At 22.9% G+C, this 19,430-nt stretch overlaps 4 protein-coding genes across 4 annotated transcripts; 2 read left to right on the top strand and 2 right to left on the bottom strand.

The window, feature by feature from the left end:
• Positions 1-1,179: 1,179 nt before the first annotated feature.
• On the bottom strand, positions 1,180-7,371 carry PCHAS_0801500 (erythrocyte membrane-associated antigen, putative; the record flags this gene model as incomplete). The annotated part of the gene is made up of 1 exon (XM_734096.2): positions 1,180-7,371. The coding sequence occupies one exon, from the start codon at positions 7,369-7,371 to the stop codon at positions 1,180-1,182; it is 6,192 nt and encodes a 2,063-aa protein (XP_739189.2).
• Positions 7,372-10,569: 3,198 nt separating this feature from the next.
• Positions 10,570-12,630, top strand: PCHAS_0801400 (conserved Plasmodium protein, unknown function; the record flags this gene model as incomplete). The annotated part of the gene is made up of 1 exon (XM_016797782.1): positions 10,570-12,630. One exon carries the CDS (start codon positions 10,570-10,572, stop codon positions 12,628-12,630), a length of 2,061 nt encoding a protein of 686 aa, XP_016653705.1.
• A 964-nt stretch (positions 12,631-13,594) lies between these two features.
• PCHAS_0801300 (conserved Plasmodium protein, unknown function) lies at positions 13,595-14,038 on the bottom strand (the record flags this gene model as incomplete). Its single annotated transcript, XM_737927.2, has 1 exon — positions 13,595-14,038. The coding sequence occupies one exon, from the start codon at positions 14,036-14,038 to the stop codon at positions 13,595-13,597; it is 444 nt and encodes a 147-aa protein (XP_743020.2).
• A 1,325-nt stretch (positions 14,039-15,363) lies between these two features.
• On the top strand, positions 15,364-18,831 carry PCHAS_0801200 (conserved Plasmodium protein, unknown function; the record flags this gene model as incomplete). Its single annotated transcript, XM_737926.2, has 1 exon — positions 15,364-18,831. One exon carries the CDS (start codon positions 15,364-15,366, stop codon positions 18,829-18,831), a length of 3,468 nt encoding a protein of 1,155 aa, XP_743019.2.
• Positions 18,832-19,430: the final 599 nt, after the last annotated feature.

Raw genomic sequence — 19,430 nt, 5'->3', positions numbered from 1 at the left:
ATAATAGACAATTTGATTAAAATACAATATTGTATTCAAAAATTATGAAAACTTTTTTTATTAATTTTATATAATTATTAAAATCAGAAAATTTTAAAGCATTTACTTTTTAATAATTAAACCATTGAAAGTTACACCAAATTTTTTAAAGTGTAAAAAACAATATGATGCAAAATTATATTTTACTATTTATTAATGCATACAGAGTAGAATATATTTTTTAAATTAATATATTATAATATATATTTGTATTCATTCGTTGTTTTCTTTTATTATCATTTTATTAATTTTTTGGAGGGGAGAGGAAAATTGGAAAAGGGAATATTTCCACCTAATAATTACATGCACATTTGTGTTAATACGCCATATACGTATACCTTATATATATATATGTTTAATTGATACTCATAAATATATGCATAAATATGCATATAAAAAATTAGGGATGCTTACATTCCTGTGTGTACAGTATAATTCCCCCAATTTCATTAACTTTACAGTTTTATTTATTCAGCCATTTATGGTCATTGGATAGCATCATTTCATTTTTATATTTAGCCCTTCTATACCTTAGTATGGCCTCTATTAAGTAAATGCAATTATATATATATATATTTGAATATTAAGGAAACATAAAACTGTGTATAAATCCGTTACCATAAACATTGTGTGTATACTGTTAGTAGTAGGGATGGTTATTAAAATTTGTATGCGTTGTAAAAATACTCTAACTTTTAAGTATCGCATATAGGAAAATGATATATGGATATGCAAGAATTTATACGATATATCGAATAAAAGTTTAAGTTAATTTAATTTTAATCTTAACATATGTTTTTTTAATTATATTAATGTATATAAAAATAAATAAAGAAAGAATAATAAAAATTTTAATTTTGATAAATAAAAAAATTAAACTGATATTATCTGGGATAATTTTTAAATTGAGTAAACATATTTAGCATACATGCATATTCATATATATATAGCATGCATATATATGGAAGTATAAACTGAAAATAAAATAGCATATATTGCAGATATAATTTGTATTAAAAAAAAATAAAAAGGTAAATAATAATATATGAAAGGGGTGAATAAAACAATGATAAGAAGAATTTGTTTATGGTATAGATTATACCCTTTTGCAAAATGATATTCATTTGTGTGTACATATATTTATAGCAAGTCTTCCCAATTTTCTACAATTTCCTCTACTTTCTCTTCTTCTACCTGGTTATTATTTAAATCTGAATTAATGGCATTATCGGTATTTTGGACATATTTGGGGTCATAATCATTTGAGAACCCAGTATCATCTCCATAAAAATAGTAGTTATCTGAAACATTTACATTTTTCAAGTTAACAGATTTATTAATTTTGTTTAATTTATCCAATAAAGAATAATCAGCACTATCTAAATGTTCATTTAATTTAGTTATATGGACGATTGCTCTTTTTGATGATATCCATTTGAGCCATGGTAACCAATTAGCTGGGTCATTTGCTAATGTAAATTGATCACCAAATATGATAACTCCTCTTTTTGCTCTTGTTAACATAACATTTAATCTTCTTGCATCTCTTAAGAAACCTAACTCGTTATTTGCATTCGATCTAACCGCTGAAAATAAAATTAAATCCTTTTCCTTTCCTTGGAATCCATCAATTGAATCAATTTCTATTCTATGTGCAGCTTCATATGGGAATGCTTCTTGAACTGCTTTTTTTAATTTAATTTTTTGTGCATCATATGCAGTTAAAATACCTATTTCGTCAACTGATACACATCCTTCATTAACAATAGATTTTAAAACGGCTATCAGTGGTTCTATTTCATATAAATTAAATTTGGATGTTCCATAAGCATTTTCAAATTTACTTCCTGGTTTACCTAATGACACATCTATGAATACTAATCTGCATTTGGGATTTGGCCATAAGAACCCTTTAATAATGGGTCTGTTTTCTTCCGTAACGTTAGCAGTTTTTAATTTATTATCATAAAAATGAAAGTTTGGAAATGTACAAATACTTAAATGCATACGTCTTTGTGTTGATAATAAATGTATTGGCGCAATTTTCGCCATAACAAATCTTTCTAATAATGATTTATCTAATCCTAATTTAATAGCATCTGGTGATATAATAGTTGGAGGTAATTGTTTATGATCCCCAATTAGGACCAAATTGGTACAATAATGACCTAAGGGAATCAGGTTAGATGGCTCGATTGACTGTGCACATTCATCAATAATAACTCTTTCAAATTTTTCATTATCAAAAATTTCATGGCCCGACCCAACACAGGTAGCTATGACAACATTATATTTTTTAACAGCTTCAAGAAATAATAATGCTTTCATAACTTTAGCTTCTTTTTGCATATTATTTTTTCGTAGTTTTAATAAATCTTTATATCTATGAAATTCCATTATAGCTTCTTCATGAAAATCGCTATCACTACCAGCCCCTACACGAACGGCTTGGATATTTCTTTTTTTTAAACCTTCTACTAAATTATTAGCAGCAACATTTGAATCTGCAACAGCCAATATTTTTTTGTTGCTGTTTTGTCTATGCCAACTGTCGATAATAGCACATGCAACATGGGTTTTACCTGTACCTGGAGGTCCCTGTACTAAAGTTAATCTTCGTGTCAAAGCACTTAAGCATGCTAATTTTTGAGAATCGTTAAGTGGTAAATTAGTTGGCAAATTAATACTTTCAACTAGATATTGATCAACATCTTCAAGGTACATATTTCCAATTTGTTTATTCAATGCTTCATTTAATAAATCCTCATATGGATTTTTTGCTTCTCTACTATAATCTTTTAAAATATCTTCTTGTGAGTTTTTGGATGGATCATTATTTTGTAAATTCATTTTAATTTTTTCATCGTCAGCAATTTCTTCATTCATTTTTCCAGTTTGTGCTATATATTTTGCATGCTTATTATATGTATGTAATATTAGAAAACGAATTTCTGGAGTAAAAACATAAGGTGATTGGTATTGTGTTGGGACTGAACTTATAAATGTAATTGATCTTAGTGCTTGTAACATTCTTTCATGTGTAACTATATTTAATAATAAATATAATTTATATTTGGTGTATTTAATATTTCCTTTTTTTGTATTCTCTGCAGAGAATATTCTTACATTAATATTATAAACTGTATTATCACTTTTTGTACTTGTTATGCTACCTATTAAACTGTTTGACCATGCATCTTCATCTTTTAATAGCACATCATATGGCTTCAATATAACGATATCATCTTCTCTCATTTGAGTTGATTTCATCCATTCCTTTTCTTCATTCGTTAATGTACAAGTAAATGACAAAATAGGCATAGTAACACTTTTCATTTTTAACAATAATGATTTATTTTCATGCAAATATTCAAAATCTCTTTTTTCTTGTATACTTTGTGCCAAATTAGCTTGTAATTCTAATGCTAACATGATTCTATATTTTTTATAATAATCATGTGCGCATTTAGATATAAAAATAGAATAATCCAATTCTACTTCACGTAATAAACTAATACAATGGAAACATAATTTATCGTTTAAAACAATTACACATTCATCAATTAATTTTTCCCATAAATCTATTGAAACAAGTTTATGTACATAATTACTATTATCACTTTGATTTTTAATATATGGGTTACAAAAAAATAAATTGCTAGAACTATCAATATATTGTTCTTCACAGGAATTATTTTCATATGATCCTTTTCCCATATCGGCATTTACATATGCCCCATTATTATTCATTCCTGCTGGATTAAAGTTCATTTCGTTATTTGAAATATTATTATTGTTTATAGTGTTAGAATTTCTACCTCCGAAGGCATTATTATTATTAGAATTTCCACAATTAGCATTATTGGTTAAATTATTTATTTTTTCAGATTCAATTCTTCCTTCTTTACTAACATCAACAAGGGTGTTAAGTAGCCTGTTTATGTGATCATAATTACCATCTATTAATAATTCTCTAAGTAGATATACTACAAATATAGACCATGCATTACTACTATATTGCATTATAAATTGAATAGCTAAATTAAGAGCTTTTGTTAAATCTTTTGATATAAGATCTCTTATATATTGCGCATTTTTCCTATCCGTTGCTGAAACATATTCTATTAAATTATTTTTTACTAGCATATCATAAGCAGCTTCACATTTTGCTAAACTTTTTGTACTTCCATAACCAGAACTTTTTGCCTTACATGATATTTTGCCATTTTTCCATTCCCATTCTAAAGTACATTTATATATATTATATACTTGTTCGAATGTTTCAGTTTGATGAATTTTATATCTTGAAGCAATATTATTTCTTAACATTTGTATGCTACTAGCATCTTGTTTTGTTAAACCATACACAATAAGTTCTGATGGGTCCGATATTCCAGGTGGTAATGGAACTTCAGAATTCACTTCATTTACATTATCATCACCTACATTGTTGTGATTGCTGCTGTTGTCGTTAGTGTTTTGAGAATTGTTATTCCAATTTTGAAAGTTCATATTATTATTATTGGCACTAGTAGGCATGTTGCTCATGTCTATATTGTTACTCATGTTTCTGTTATACATATTAGTTGTTAACGTTTGCATTAATTGATTATCAGAAGATTGGGAGTTAGGAAAATTATTGGTGGTTCCATTGTTGATATTGTTATTATCATTATTAATATATAAATCATCATAATTATTTAAGTTTTGGATATTTCCACCAGCATTATATACTGATTGATTATCTCCAAGGCTTTTGCTTCCTCCTTGTCCTTTAGAATATTCAAATTTATTTCCACCAAATTTATTCATATTGGATTCATCATAACTTTTATTATTACTATTGTTCATAATTTTTCCAAACATAGCATTTTCATACATTTTATTACTATTACTGTGAATTTTTCCCATTTTTTTATCATCTGGGATTTTAGAACATTCTGCTTCTTTAATTAATTGATCTTTATTATCATATAAAGTCATATATAATTTTTGAATAGCTATAATTTCTGCTACTTTTTCATGAGCATGAGTACCTATTGATTGATATATTTTATTATTAACCTTCCATTTTATATTTGTACAATATGTATTATTATTAAATGTATTTTCCACATTTTTACTTTCCACTTTTAATATAACATTGAGGCTGTTTATCATCCATTTACTCATTTGATCTAATTCTAAAAGGGATATATTTTTTAATTTTAATAATATTTTTTTTACACATACTTTCTTACTTAGTTTTTTAGTACTATGTATTCCAAATACGGTAATTTTTTCGTTATTTGCAAATGACCATATAATAGAACATTTTATTTTATCATTTTCATTTACAAATTCTTCTTTGGATTCTGCTTTTAAATAATTCTTTCTTATATAAAAAAGGGTTAATATATTTTCATCTTTATACATGTAATTTACAAAATCACTAAAATCAAAATATATAGATGCATCAGAGTCTAAATTCAGGGTGCTAGTAGAGTTGCTTCCAGAGGTATGTATATTTATATTTTCTGCATCTAATGAATTATCCAATTTATTAATACCACCTAGGTTGTTCATATTCGTTGAATTTGAAAAATTATCATAATTATTTATTTTATTAATATCATTATTATAATTATTATTTTTGTTATCATAAGAAATGGTTCTTACAGTTTTATTCATAATCATATTTGCTCCTTTTTCGTTTTCGTTTAACATTTTGCTGTTTCCATGATTCGAATGATTTGCCATCATACTCATACGACTTTCATTTTGTCCATGAGTCATATTAACGCTCATCATGTTTCCTGTATTATTATTAGCATCATTATAATTATAGGATGGTATTTTATTTATGTTTCTATTGTGCATTGATTGGTTATTTATTGAGTTTCTCATATTGTTTGAATTTCCATATGCATTTTGTGATGATTCGTGTTGAAATTTATCAAATTTTTCATTTCTTTTTATATCTTTATTTTTAATTATGTTATTTATTTTGTGTGTGTTCACATTTGTATTATTATTTTCAATGTTGTAGTTACCAGACATATTTACATCATCACTATTATTATTAACTATGTTAGTATTACATGTATCTTTTGTAGTTAGCATGGTATTTGCTTTATCTATTGAGTTCATATTAAGGTCTTCAACTTTATTTATGTCATTTGTATTAATGCTTGTTATATCATCTGAAACTTCCCTTTTAAAACTTTTTTGCATATAATTTGTATGTCCAATATTTTTGCTATATTGGTTATTGCTATATGTGGATATACTTTTTTTTCCTGAACTAAATGCGCTCTTCATGTTATATTTCATATTATTTTGATAATTGTCATGAAAATAGTTATATCGTTCATTCCCTTTCATGTTACTATGATGATTGTTATTATTATTCATTGGCTCATTTTCTTTCCTTTTTTCATTCGAATGATTTTTATAATGTCCATTTTTTATTGAATTATCTTGATAATTTGAATTAACTGGATATTTATTATTAGTAGTAATTCCACTATTCGTGGATACATTGCTATTATTGTAATCAATTTTTTCTTTAGGATTTTTTATTAATGAATTTTCTTTATTGTATGAATTAGTATTTACATTTTTTTGAATTACATTATGATCATTGATATGTGAAGTAGAGTCATTATTTATGTTGAAGTTTGTATTGTCCTTAATATTAGAATTCACAAATTTAGCACTTGTATTTATTTTTGCTTCGTTTAATAAATGGCTTGAATCATTATTGCTGTTTTTAGAATCTCTATTAAAATAACCATTATAATTATTCGAATAATTATGATTATTGTTTTGATATTTATTATTATTACTCGATAAATAACTATTGGAAAGTTTACTTTTGTTTTTATTGATATGAATATTATTGTTCATAAAGTTGTTAGTGTTATTTCCACTATTATTAGGGTTATTATAATGCTTGTTAAATAAAGAATATCTGCTATTATTTTTATAATTTCTATTATAGCCCTTTACATCACTATTACTTTTATTAAATGACAATATATTATCATTTATGATGTTTTCATTGTCATTATTTGTATTCATATTTATGGAATTGGAGACTTTCTTGCTCATTTTATATTTTTTAAGCGATATATTTATAAAAGCATTATAATTTTTTTTATTTGAGCTGATATTATTTAATATTAATCGATGGTTTTTTTTGTGTGTTGAGCATGAAAATGGAATTAAGCTGTGGATGGGCGAATTACTTTGTTTTACTATAATACTTTCTGTTTGCAATACGTTAATTAATGAAAAAATATACATGTATTGGCTTGCTAGTGATATTTTCTTCGATTTCTTTAAAATCATATCATATATAAATATATAATAACAATCATAATATGCTAAAATTTTTTACAAAATGTGATCTCAAATTTATAAATACACGCAAATACATTATTATACTTCTATATGTAGGTATCAAGAACATACACTGGTGTTATTTCTATTTTTATTGATGGAAACACATAAATTTTATGAATTAACTAAATAAATATATATTAATACAAAAATAAGCAATTTTACAACATTTTTATAAGGGGAAAACGACTTTGAATTTATTCTATGTAAAAATGTATGTTAAAATTTTAAAAGAAATATATTAAAAAATGTAAATATACATTACTAACTAATGAGTAATGAATTAATATTAAAAAATTCGGGAAATAGCATATGAATAGATAAAAAAAAATATATATATTATACATAAATATATCTACAATAACATATTGTATATAAATATGTAAATATTTATATTTGTAAGCATGAAATGCAAATAGTTACAATAATTTATATCAATATGATATTATATATATATATGAAAAATGTTTTATTTTCATTTGTACATTTTCTTCATTTATTCTCAACAAAATATGCAATATTATATATATAAATGATATAAAATTTCCCTTGTATTTAAATTATAACAATATGTTACATTGAATATATATAATATATTTTTTGAGGGGTTATTTTTATATATTTTTCCTTTTACACTGATTTTTATAAGGGCATTCAATCAAATTATATTTTATATATTTATATATTATTATTTTTTGTTTTATTTTATAGTGCGAACACAATAATTTTATATATACATAATTATTTTATATATTTTTGCTGTTACTTTTTTTTTACGTACATGTAAAATAATACTAATATAATTATATATTATATAAACTTTTTATATACAAGCATGTATGTATTCATTTGTAGGCACTTTTGTATATAGAAACTTATTTGCGCGCATTTGTATTTACATATGCATTAAGCTTTTCGTGCTTATATATAAAATGATAATTAAAAAAATAATGGCATGAATTTTTCATTATTTCCATAGGAATAAATTAAAAAAATTAACATTAAATAACATACGCACGCGGTGTATATAAGTAAGATATACCAAAACAATAACAAATTTATTGCCTTCTTGTCATATATATATTTATAAGCTCCTTGTTTTTTTATAAAAAATTTCCAGTGCTTAAAAATTTATTTTATATATGTTTTTGCGCGTAAAACATAAGTGATTGATTAAGTATATTTTGGTAATTTACGCAGTTTTAAATAAAAATGTAAAAAATGAACAAACAATTAAGGGCATATTATATCACATAATGTATAATAATATATAGTATAGTAACAACTTATTTTTTCATTACAAAAATGCATTTAATGGATATACATAGCAAAAAAAATATTTATAGAATTATTCATAAGCACACACTATATATTTTTAATATATAGAGATTTTTTTAATGTTATTGGTACTAAATATATATTAATTTTCCGTTTGTTGTTATAGTATATATACAATATAATGCGGGATAATACTGCTAATTATTGTTACTTAGGTCTTGTTTTTTTTTCTTTATTTGTTATTAAATAGGATTTTACATATATATATGCACATTTGCAATTATATAAAAGTATATATAAAAAACATATATATGTTGCTTTAAAATAACGGGCATACACAATTATAAAACATTATTTCAAGTATCACAAATATATATTAGTATACATGAAAAAGTAATCATATTAACCTGTTAAAGTTAACTTTTAAAATGTAATATTTTTGAATAAGTATTTACATACCATGGTATTTCTTTTAACACACTTTTAGTACTATAAATTTGTATTTAAATTATCATCACTTAAAGAAAAAATATAATAAAAAATCATAAAAATTTTTGATATGCACATTTATTGTTTTTCACTATTACATATGCATACATATAATAGTGAAATTTAAATGATAAAATGTGTACGTTTTGTATTCTTATTTTAGGCATATGCTTCATTTGCATTAACCTATATTTCATTTAGGTTAATATAAATGGGAATTGTTTGAAAAATGCTATTGTTTTATTTCATTTGAAAAAATATGATTAAGAAATATTTCGTTGTAATATAATTTAATATGCAATTAACAATTATCCTTTTATATCGAAGTTCTATTAATTACTTAAAAGGTATTTTTTAAAGTAATATAGGCATAACACATGTTTGTATATACTCTCTATATATGTACATACGCATACTTTCATTTATTTTAGCAATATAATTATATACATATACAGTATTAAGTGTGTAATAGTTGAGACATACTAAAAATATAGAAAATATTCTTATTCGAAAATTTAAAACTTTGAAGTGCATGCTTTTGAATAATAAAGATAAGGGATAACTTTATAACGACAATATTTGTATTGCTTTCCGTTTTGTGTATAGACCAAAAGTAAAATTTCGCGTTTCATTAAAAAAATAATATTTTAAAAATGAATTGACCAATAAATAACAATCTAATAAAATATGTTACGAGTTTGCTATTTGCGCATATAGTTTTGGGGTTATAAAAGTAAGAAGAAAAATATAGACGTTCTTATTATAAAAAAATAAATAACATTTGTGATATAGAACGCTCATATACAAGTTTTCACTTAGATATACATCACCATATTATATGATTATGCACATTTTCATGTATTTTTTTTTTTAATAAGAAAATGTTTTTGCATATTAAACTTTTAAAAATCATACTGTAACATTAATTTTTATTCTATAAAAATTGTTATAAATAGTAAGAACATTTTTAATTTATATTTTTCTATAAATGCAATATGCATGAAAATTTATAGAAATTTTTTAAAATCGAATTAATTTAAAAAAGGTGATAGAATTATGTATTACAAAATATAATGTAAATAGCATTTGATAAATATTGCAGCATGTACACATTTAAGTTTCTATGGACTTATTAAAGGCTAACAAAATGTATGCAACTTATTAAGTGACATATATATTTTAGATAATGCAAGAATAAATGAATATGGAATGAAGGGTATAAGGAGGATAAATAAGTGATAGTAAATATGTATACATAACATAAAATATGTATATATATTTCTTATTATACATAGATATATCGTTTCTTTTTATTGTATATTACAATGAAGCAATTTGTATATTATAAGCAGGATAAATATTATTGGGAAAAAAAGCAAAATGATAAATTTCTTTAGTTCACCATTAAAAAGGAATATGATAGCACGGAACAAATATGTGGATGCTTGGAATAGAAAAAAGGCAGGATTTAGCTCAACAAAAATAGGTATGTTGAATATAAAAACGATTAAGGATATGAAGAAAATGATATGCTATATTGAAAATATATATTCCAATGGTAATAACGAAAAAAAGGATAGCTTTGAAAAATATTTTGGAAATAATGATGTAACGGGATATTTGTATAAAGATAGTAACTTTGAAAAAATATATAATGAATGGAATAAATTTCATTTCAAAAATAAATCAGAAGTCGAAAGGGAAGAAAATGTAATAAATGAAAATAAGGATCTTAATTATGATAACAACAACTGTAAACATCTGAATTCTGTCTTTCAATTATGTTCAAATGAAAATGGTGAAATGAGCATTATGAAAAAAAACATAATTGGCATTTATATTCCTGAAAATAGAAATATTAATTCTATAAATGCAAATTATTTTTATATTTTTAAAAATTTAAAAGATTTAATGGATGGGAAAATTATTTATGAATTATATCTTATTTTGCCAAATTGTGTATTCCTGTTGTCATTTATTAACATTTTCAAGGAGTTGATTTATTACGAAAAGATCATGGAACTTATTGAGATGAAAAGGAGGAAAATAGGGAAGAAGGAAAGTATAAAAAATATAATTAAAAATAATATACTAAGACGGATTTATAAACATCGAAAAAATACTCTAAAAGAAGAAATAAAAAATTCCTTGGAAAAAGTATTTTCTCAAAAAAAATACATTAAAATAATATATGAAGACTCAGTTGAGTTGTCTTCTTTTTTATATAAATTTTTAAAAATAAATTTATTTAATATTATAGATCTACATCATTTATACCATAATATATTGTCTATGTATGAGCTTAAAATTATAAAAAACAATATTTATCAAGTGATTAGTATATTGTTTCCAGATATATATAATAAAACAATATTTTATGAATACAAGCAGTTTCCTAGTAGGGATGAAAAGTATCGAATTGGAATAAATATGAGTGGGAACAATAAAAGTAAAAAATGCCCAGAAAAACAAAAAGCATATTTAGAATTAGGAAAAGATGATCCTTCAAATGTTAATAAAAAAGATAATCAACTTTTTCAATGTAAGAATAAAATTATGTCTATATATAATTGTGTTGATAATAATAATGAATTACTAAATTATGAAAAGCAATTAGTACACATTTTATACATATTTCCATGCACACACAAATTACTTTCTAAATATAAAGATTTGGAAGGATATAACATTTGTTATAAAATGAATGAATTAATCGAAAAATATATATCACTGTCTACTTTCCGAAATAAAATTTTATATATGAAAAATGCAAAATTATTTTATAACGATACTATTAAAAAAAGATATAGAAAAGAAGGTAGTAGTACCGAATTTCATCAAAATAATTATGAGAAATATAATGATAAACTTATTACTTCATTGTGTAATAAATTAAATATAAATGAAGAGATAATATATAACCATCATTTAACTATAGGGAAAAGTGTGTATGCATATATATATGAAAAAAATAAATGTACAAAAAATATAACATTCCGTTTTAATTTAAACTCTAAAAATATTGTTTTTAAAAATGTTTTATCACAGAAATATTGTTCTATATATGATAAAAATAATAGAAGAATCAGCATTTACAAATATTTATTAAAAAGTGTAAATAATAACATTTTTTCAAATGCATCACCCACACTTGTAAATAGAAATAAAGCAATTTATAATTATAAAAATAATATATTAGTTGGATATTTAAATGATAAGGAAAATGATTTTCATTTTTTTGATGACAAAAATATCGGCGATGTTGTTTTGTGCAATATACGGGATATTTCTTCATGTGGAAAATATCTGTATTTAGAGAGGTTTGACAAAAATAATTTAATTTTTCATTTTCGAAAAAAAAAATATGTTAATTTGGAAAGAAATTACGATTATGATGATACTAATAACTTGGACGAAGACATGTTAAAAGAAATTATGTAGAAAAAAAGGAAGAAGATATAATCGTATTTTTTTTCATGAGATATGAATTTGTTTTATATGTGTCTAATTTCATATTATTTTTATATACCATTAAGATAATTTTTTGAACATTTTGTTTATTATTAAAAAGTTGCAATATATTTTATATGTATATTATTTCTGACATATAATGATGCCCCTTTTATTTAGAATATAAATTATATATTTGTTTTTTGTTTTTATTTTATAATTTGTTTAGTATTTTCCGTTTTTTTGTGGTTAATGGTGGTTTAATCAAAATAATAAATATACAAAAAAAATGCATGTGCACATATATGTACATATGTAAAGTGGTAAAATTTATTTGTGGATTTGTTTATGTATTTTATTATTAAAGCATAACATACTCAGACAAAAAAAAAAATAAAATAATAAATATATACATAAATTCACATATAGGTTGAATAATATTATAATTGGATAAAAGAATACAAATAAGCTGAATTACAATAATAAAAAACAAAAGAAAATGGAACAAAATTATATAATTGAATTCATTCCATTTTGGTTATAGATTTTTTATGAAATACATGTTTGGCAAAAAATAATGTCAAATAAATTTTTATAATACACAAAAATAATGGTATATATGATGCTTTATTGATTGTTTGGCAAATGATATGGCTTAATTTCATAAGACACTAATATTATAGTAAAATAAATATACTTCATTTTATTATATACTATATATTATGTGTGGCATTGGTGTGAACAAACTGAAATAAATTTTAAAATCAATATGGTGCAAAATGGGGTTTCAATTATTTTATATAACCCAATATAATATAGCATCACAAGGGTAAATATTTATGCGCGTCTACAATTATAAATATCCCTTTTATATTTCATTGATTTTTTTGGAAATATCGTTTTGAGTATTTTCCTGGTTATACCCATCTTTATTTTGAAAGTTCATTTTACTTTTTTAAATATCAAATATATCATCGTCCAAACCAATGTCTTGTTGGAAATCATTATCATTAATGGATGGATCATCGTTATTAAAATGTTCACTGGGATAATTGTTATAATTATTATTGGAATATGCGTTTGTATTATCATTTGGATAATTGTCCATATTGTTGCTAAAGGTATCGTATGTGCGGGGACCAAATATTTGATCTAACACTCTGTTACTTAAAAAAAAACCACATCCATATATAAAGCTTTCATAAAAAGTATTTAACAGTCCCCCGCCAGATCTAGCTATTGGATGATTTCCATAATGTTGATTTTGAAGGTTATTTGGCATAGAATTATATTGTGTTACATTTCTATGCAGGTTTTTTCGTACACCCCTCTTTGGCGTATTGTTATTTATAAATCTAGAAAAGTTCCTCTTAAAAATAAACATTTTATTAAACAACATGAATGTTTATACCCAAAAAAATATATGCATATATATAGAAAGAATCAACAATTCATTATAATATATATTTGAAGCAAAATTATATTAAAAAAAACAATATTTTCTTATTATTTTTAATTAAATTCACTGAAAAGGATTAAAATATTGTTGATTCATTTTTTCTTCAAGTAAACATTTTAAAATCAAAAAATTAAATGATTATAAAACTTGCGTTATTTTATTGTTTAATTATATACAATATTTTTGATTAAACAGAATATTAATATGTAGAAAAAATCAAAGGATTTTTTTAAAACATTTTTATTTGATTATTTAATGAATAAAAAAATATTTAATTTTTTTTAAAGAAATGTTTGAAAAGAATGTCAATTATTTGTGGTAAAAATTTTGTTAATATTTCATATAACTGAAATTCATAGATACAAGAAAATTTACGTATTGGGAACAGGCGAATTATGCACTAAAATACATATTTGCCGTATAATAAATATATAATAAGCGTATAAATTTTTGATTGCGTTTAGGCATAATTATATTTTTAATCTTTGCTTTCCCTTATTTTGTGTAGATATTTAAAATTTGTTCCATGGATATAAATATAAATATTTTCGCTGATTTTTTGGAAATAAAAATTGGTAACAAAATAGGCACAAAAAGTGTATTTTTTATTAGTGTAATAAATATTACATTTTTAAATTGCTATTTTCCAAATTATAAGTTTGTGAAGAGCTACCAATTCTTCTCGTTTCATCTCTTTTTTAATAAAATATATAAGAAAACAATTTTATAAATGAAAAATGAAATAAAAAAATGAATAAAACCGAATAAATTATTATAAGTAAATGGTAAAAATACACATCACATAGCATATACTCATTTTACTTTGTTTATGGCTTCTATTATTTTAACTCATTACATTATTGTGAATAAATGCATAATAATAATTAAAACCTGATGATATTAACGATGTTATTTATAAACACTTAAATTTTTGAAAATTTATGATATGCATATTTTTATTTTCCACAAAATATCTTTAACAATTTTTAATTACACACAACGATAACATATTCGATTATCTATACATAATTCAACATAAACGGAATAAATATATATGCATACATTAGTAAAAGAACTATTTTAATAATAGTACATTTAAAGGCCCCTCAATATACTATTCATGCTAGTATATATATAATTGGCTTGATGTGTATATTTGAGTATACTTATTTTTGCATAAATAAAGGAAAGTGATTGTATTTCAAATGGTATGTAATAGGGGAAAAAAGGATAAATAAGAAAAAAAATGATACCATATTTGTATAATGGATATTTGTATAAATCATCTTTATAATAGACAAATCAACAAAAATATATTGCAGGATGTATTTTACAAGCTCGAAAATATTGATAATGAAAAATTTTTATGTTTCGATGTAAATTCAAGTGGGAATTTATTGGTAGCATCCACAAAAACATCTCTGTATTTTTTTAATATATTAACTGGAACTTTGCTAGTTCAATATAATTATTACAATGAAAAAGATAATGAAGGGAATAAAAAAACAAGTGAAGAAGAAGATATATTAGTCAAAGAGATTTCCAAATACGAGCTTGGCAAAGAATATGATAACAATGATGAGGTTTCTCAAAAAGAAGGGAAAAGACTTGAAAGTGAGGAAATGAGTAACAATGATAAAAATACTTATGAAAAATCAAATGATATGAATGATGAAAATTTTACAAAAAGTGAAAATGATGATGAAAACATAATTAACAATTTAAATAACGATGATACAAATGTAAACAAATGTGGTCAACTTTCAGTGGATAATGATTGCCCTGTTAATGATTATTCTATAAAAATAAATAATAAAAGAAAACATGCTTCAATAAAGGAACAAAAAATTAAGAAAGTAAAAAAACGGTCAAAGCAAACCGACAAGCATGCAAATAGATTGGGAGATAATCCAAATAACACCAAAGGGAAATATAATGATATAGGTACTAATAAGAAAAATCCAGAAGATAATTCGAAAGATGAAAATTATTATATTAAAAAAATTCAATTTATTAAAAATGATGAATATTTGTTATGTATATCGAATAGATATTTACACATATATAAAATTTGCAACTATCCAATTACTAGAATTGTATATATTGATTTATTATATCTATGTATTGGAATTGAAACCATTATTTCGGAAAAATTGTTTTTCCCATGCTTTTTTTCTGAGTATTTTTATCTTTTGTATAAAGAAAATGAAAATAAAGGGCCCCAAAATGATGCTAATAATGGTTCAAATGATGATATAAATAAATCCAAAGACAATTTTGATAAATTGAAAAATAATGATGAAATAAAAACGAATTTTGCTTATAATAATGATACAATAGAAGAAATGGATCATTTAAAATTATTTGAAAAATATTACGACATTTACAAAAATCTAAATATTAAAACAGTTAGAAATTTTGAGATACACGATATTAAGTGTGTAAATATAAAAAAAAAAATATATATAGATAATAATAATGAAAAAAGGACAATATATATAATAGATATCATTTTGTGTTTAAAAGAACAAATACCATATATATCAAGAATGTATGTTGAAAAAAAAAAAATGAATAATGATAAGAATGATATAAATAATAGATACATGAACAACTTTATTATTGACATAAATCAAACATTCCCATTAATTTCTCTTGATCAAATGAGTGCTACATTTCAAGAAAGTACAGGAGAAGGTAATTTAAACACGAAGAAAGATGGTGCTTGTACAAAAAGTAAATCGAAAGCTAAAAAAATATCTGGAAAAGGATTAACGAAAAATATAGATGATAGTCAAGAAAATGAAATAATTGAAAATGATGAAGGAAAAGATAACGAAAGAGAAGGAACCACCGTTTCGGAAGCTCAAATAGACGATAATAAAAATTATATATACAACTTTGATGAGGGTGTAGAAAAGTGCAATGGAGAACACGGAAATATAAATAAGTGTGAAAAAGTGGAAAAAACAGAAAGTTGTGATATAAATTTGGATAATACCAAAGATGATTATATGCATTTCATTATGTTTTATGAAAATTATGAAAAAAATCGTAAATATGTAAAAAAGTTAAAGAATACTTGTTTTTCTGTATGTCTTTATAAAAAAAAATGTAAAAGACGATTTAAGGAATTGCCAACAACATTAAATATATATGATAATTTAGATAATATTTTAAAAGAATATATTGATAATGAAAATAATTTAAAAACTGACGAAATGAGAATATTTAAAAAATATAATGATTATTATTTATTTGATTATTCTGAAATGGGAAAAAATGACTACTTTAAATACCCATGTGATTTATTAAAAAATAACAATATTTTTAAAAATATTAAAAGGTATGGAAAATTAGATGAAAACAAATATTATATATTTGTAGGCACTCATTCATATATACTCGTTTTTGAATTACGATATATAAAGAATAGTGATATTAAAGAAGCAAATGGGAAGAAAAAAAATAATATTTTGAGTAATGATAATGTGTATGGACAAATTGAAAATATATCAAATGAAGTATATAAAGCATATAATAATTTTATTAAGAGTGTGGGATTAACTATTTGTGAAAACCATTTAAAATTAAAATATTTATTTAAAATATATTTAGGAATAGTAACACCATTAGAAATTGTTATGAGAGAAAAGGGGAATATGATATGTGTTAGAACTTCAGATAAAGTTTTTCTGTATAAAATTAATTACAAATATAATATTGAATGCTCTCTGCCGGTTAAAAATAAGGAACATATATCATGTGATGATAAAATTGAGAAAGAAGATTGTAAAATGGAAGAATCGATTGTAAATATAAAAACAAATGGCATAAACAAGGTGAATGATAAAATAAATAATGACAAAATTGATAAACATATATATAGTTACATTGATAAAATCTATCTATATCATACAATTTATAATCCTATTCAAAAAGAAGTACATGAAGTATGTTGTTTTAGTGGAGATATACAACAATCCTATTTATTAGTAATATCTTTAAAATCGGGATTATACACTTTATATATTTATAACTTAAAACATATGGATTTTCAAAATGCTGTTAAAGTAAATATTTCTGCATATAAAGGATTTAAAGCTATAAAGTGGGTTAAATGCTATGACATGCTAGTTTCTTTATCTAATGCAGGTAATAACATTTTGGTTTTAAAAAATAAGCATTTAAATAATTGGAGTTTTTTTATGCCTGATTTTGAATTAATAGATTCAAATATCGAGGTTATTGAAGAAGACAATGAATTTGATACAATAGAAATTGCAGAGCCAAAATATGCCAATTTGGAAGATAATATATGGAGGTATATTATTATTTATTTAAATATATTTGTAAAAAATAAAATATGCATACAAAATTTAATACACCCATCTTGTTTTTTCCCTACATTATATACGGGATATTATAAGAATAACCCAAGATATTTTTTTTATGAATCATCTTATGATTTTTCAAAAGAAAATATCGTTTGTTTTAATACTGATAAGTTTACAACAGAAAGGGATAAAAAAAAAGAAAAACACCAAAAAAAAATTTCCGAAATAAAAAACAATTGGGAGCATTTTATAAATACAGAAAATGAAAAAACAGATATTGTGAAAGAGAATACAAATGATTTAACAATTGTAGATAACTCTAGCACAGTGCAGCTGCTTGCCCCATCTTCTATGTATTATTTATATTACAAAAATATAATAAATTTTTCAATATAATGCAAAATTGCAAATTTAAGACAATTCTTTATTAGTATTGGCAAGGAATATATAATTTCACTTGTTTACAATTTTTTAGTTCTAATGCAACTACGCATGTAACAAAAATATGTGCACACATATAAGTAGATATTTATAATCCCCTTGATGTATGCATATTTTGCATTGTTGTTTTACGTCACTTATAATTATTTCATCATTTATTTATTAAATGTCCATTAATTTAACCATATTCAATTTAATTATGTTTTAATCTTCATGCTTATATTTAAATATTTGCGCATAGTTCCTTTTGGATGAATGTGCATATACTCCCTTATGAGTTATATAGTTTTTAGTATACTATCCAAACTTTCTTTAATATTACATTGATTTTAACACAAACACAATTTAAAAAAATTTTAATATAAATGCACAAACACCTTTGTCATTCATTTAATTTTACATTACTTTTTGCGATTTTTATAAGGAAATATGTTTAGATAAATATATACGAATTGTTTATATTTAGATTCCCCCTTGGGACTTTTATATTTGTAAAAGTTTAAAAATTTAACGTCATTAAAGGAATATGAGCGTTCAATTTTTATTAAAAAAAT

This window comes from Plasmodium chabaudi (genome assembly GCF_900002335.3).
Source record: "Plasmodium chabaudi chabaudi strain AS genome assembly, chromosome: 8".
Lineage (NCBI taxonomy): Eukaryota > Apicomplexa > Aconoidasida > Haemosporida > Plasmodiidae > Plasmodium > Plasmodium chabaudi.
This window is presented reverse-complemented; position numbering and strand designations above follow the sequence as displayed.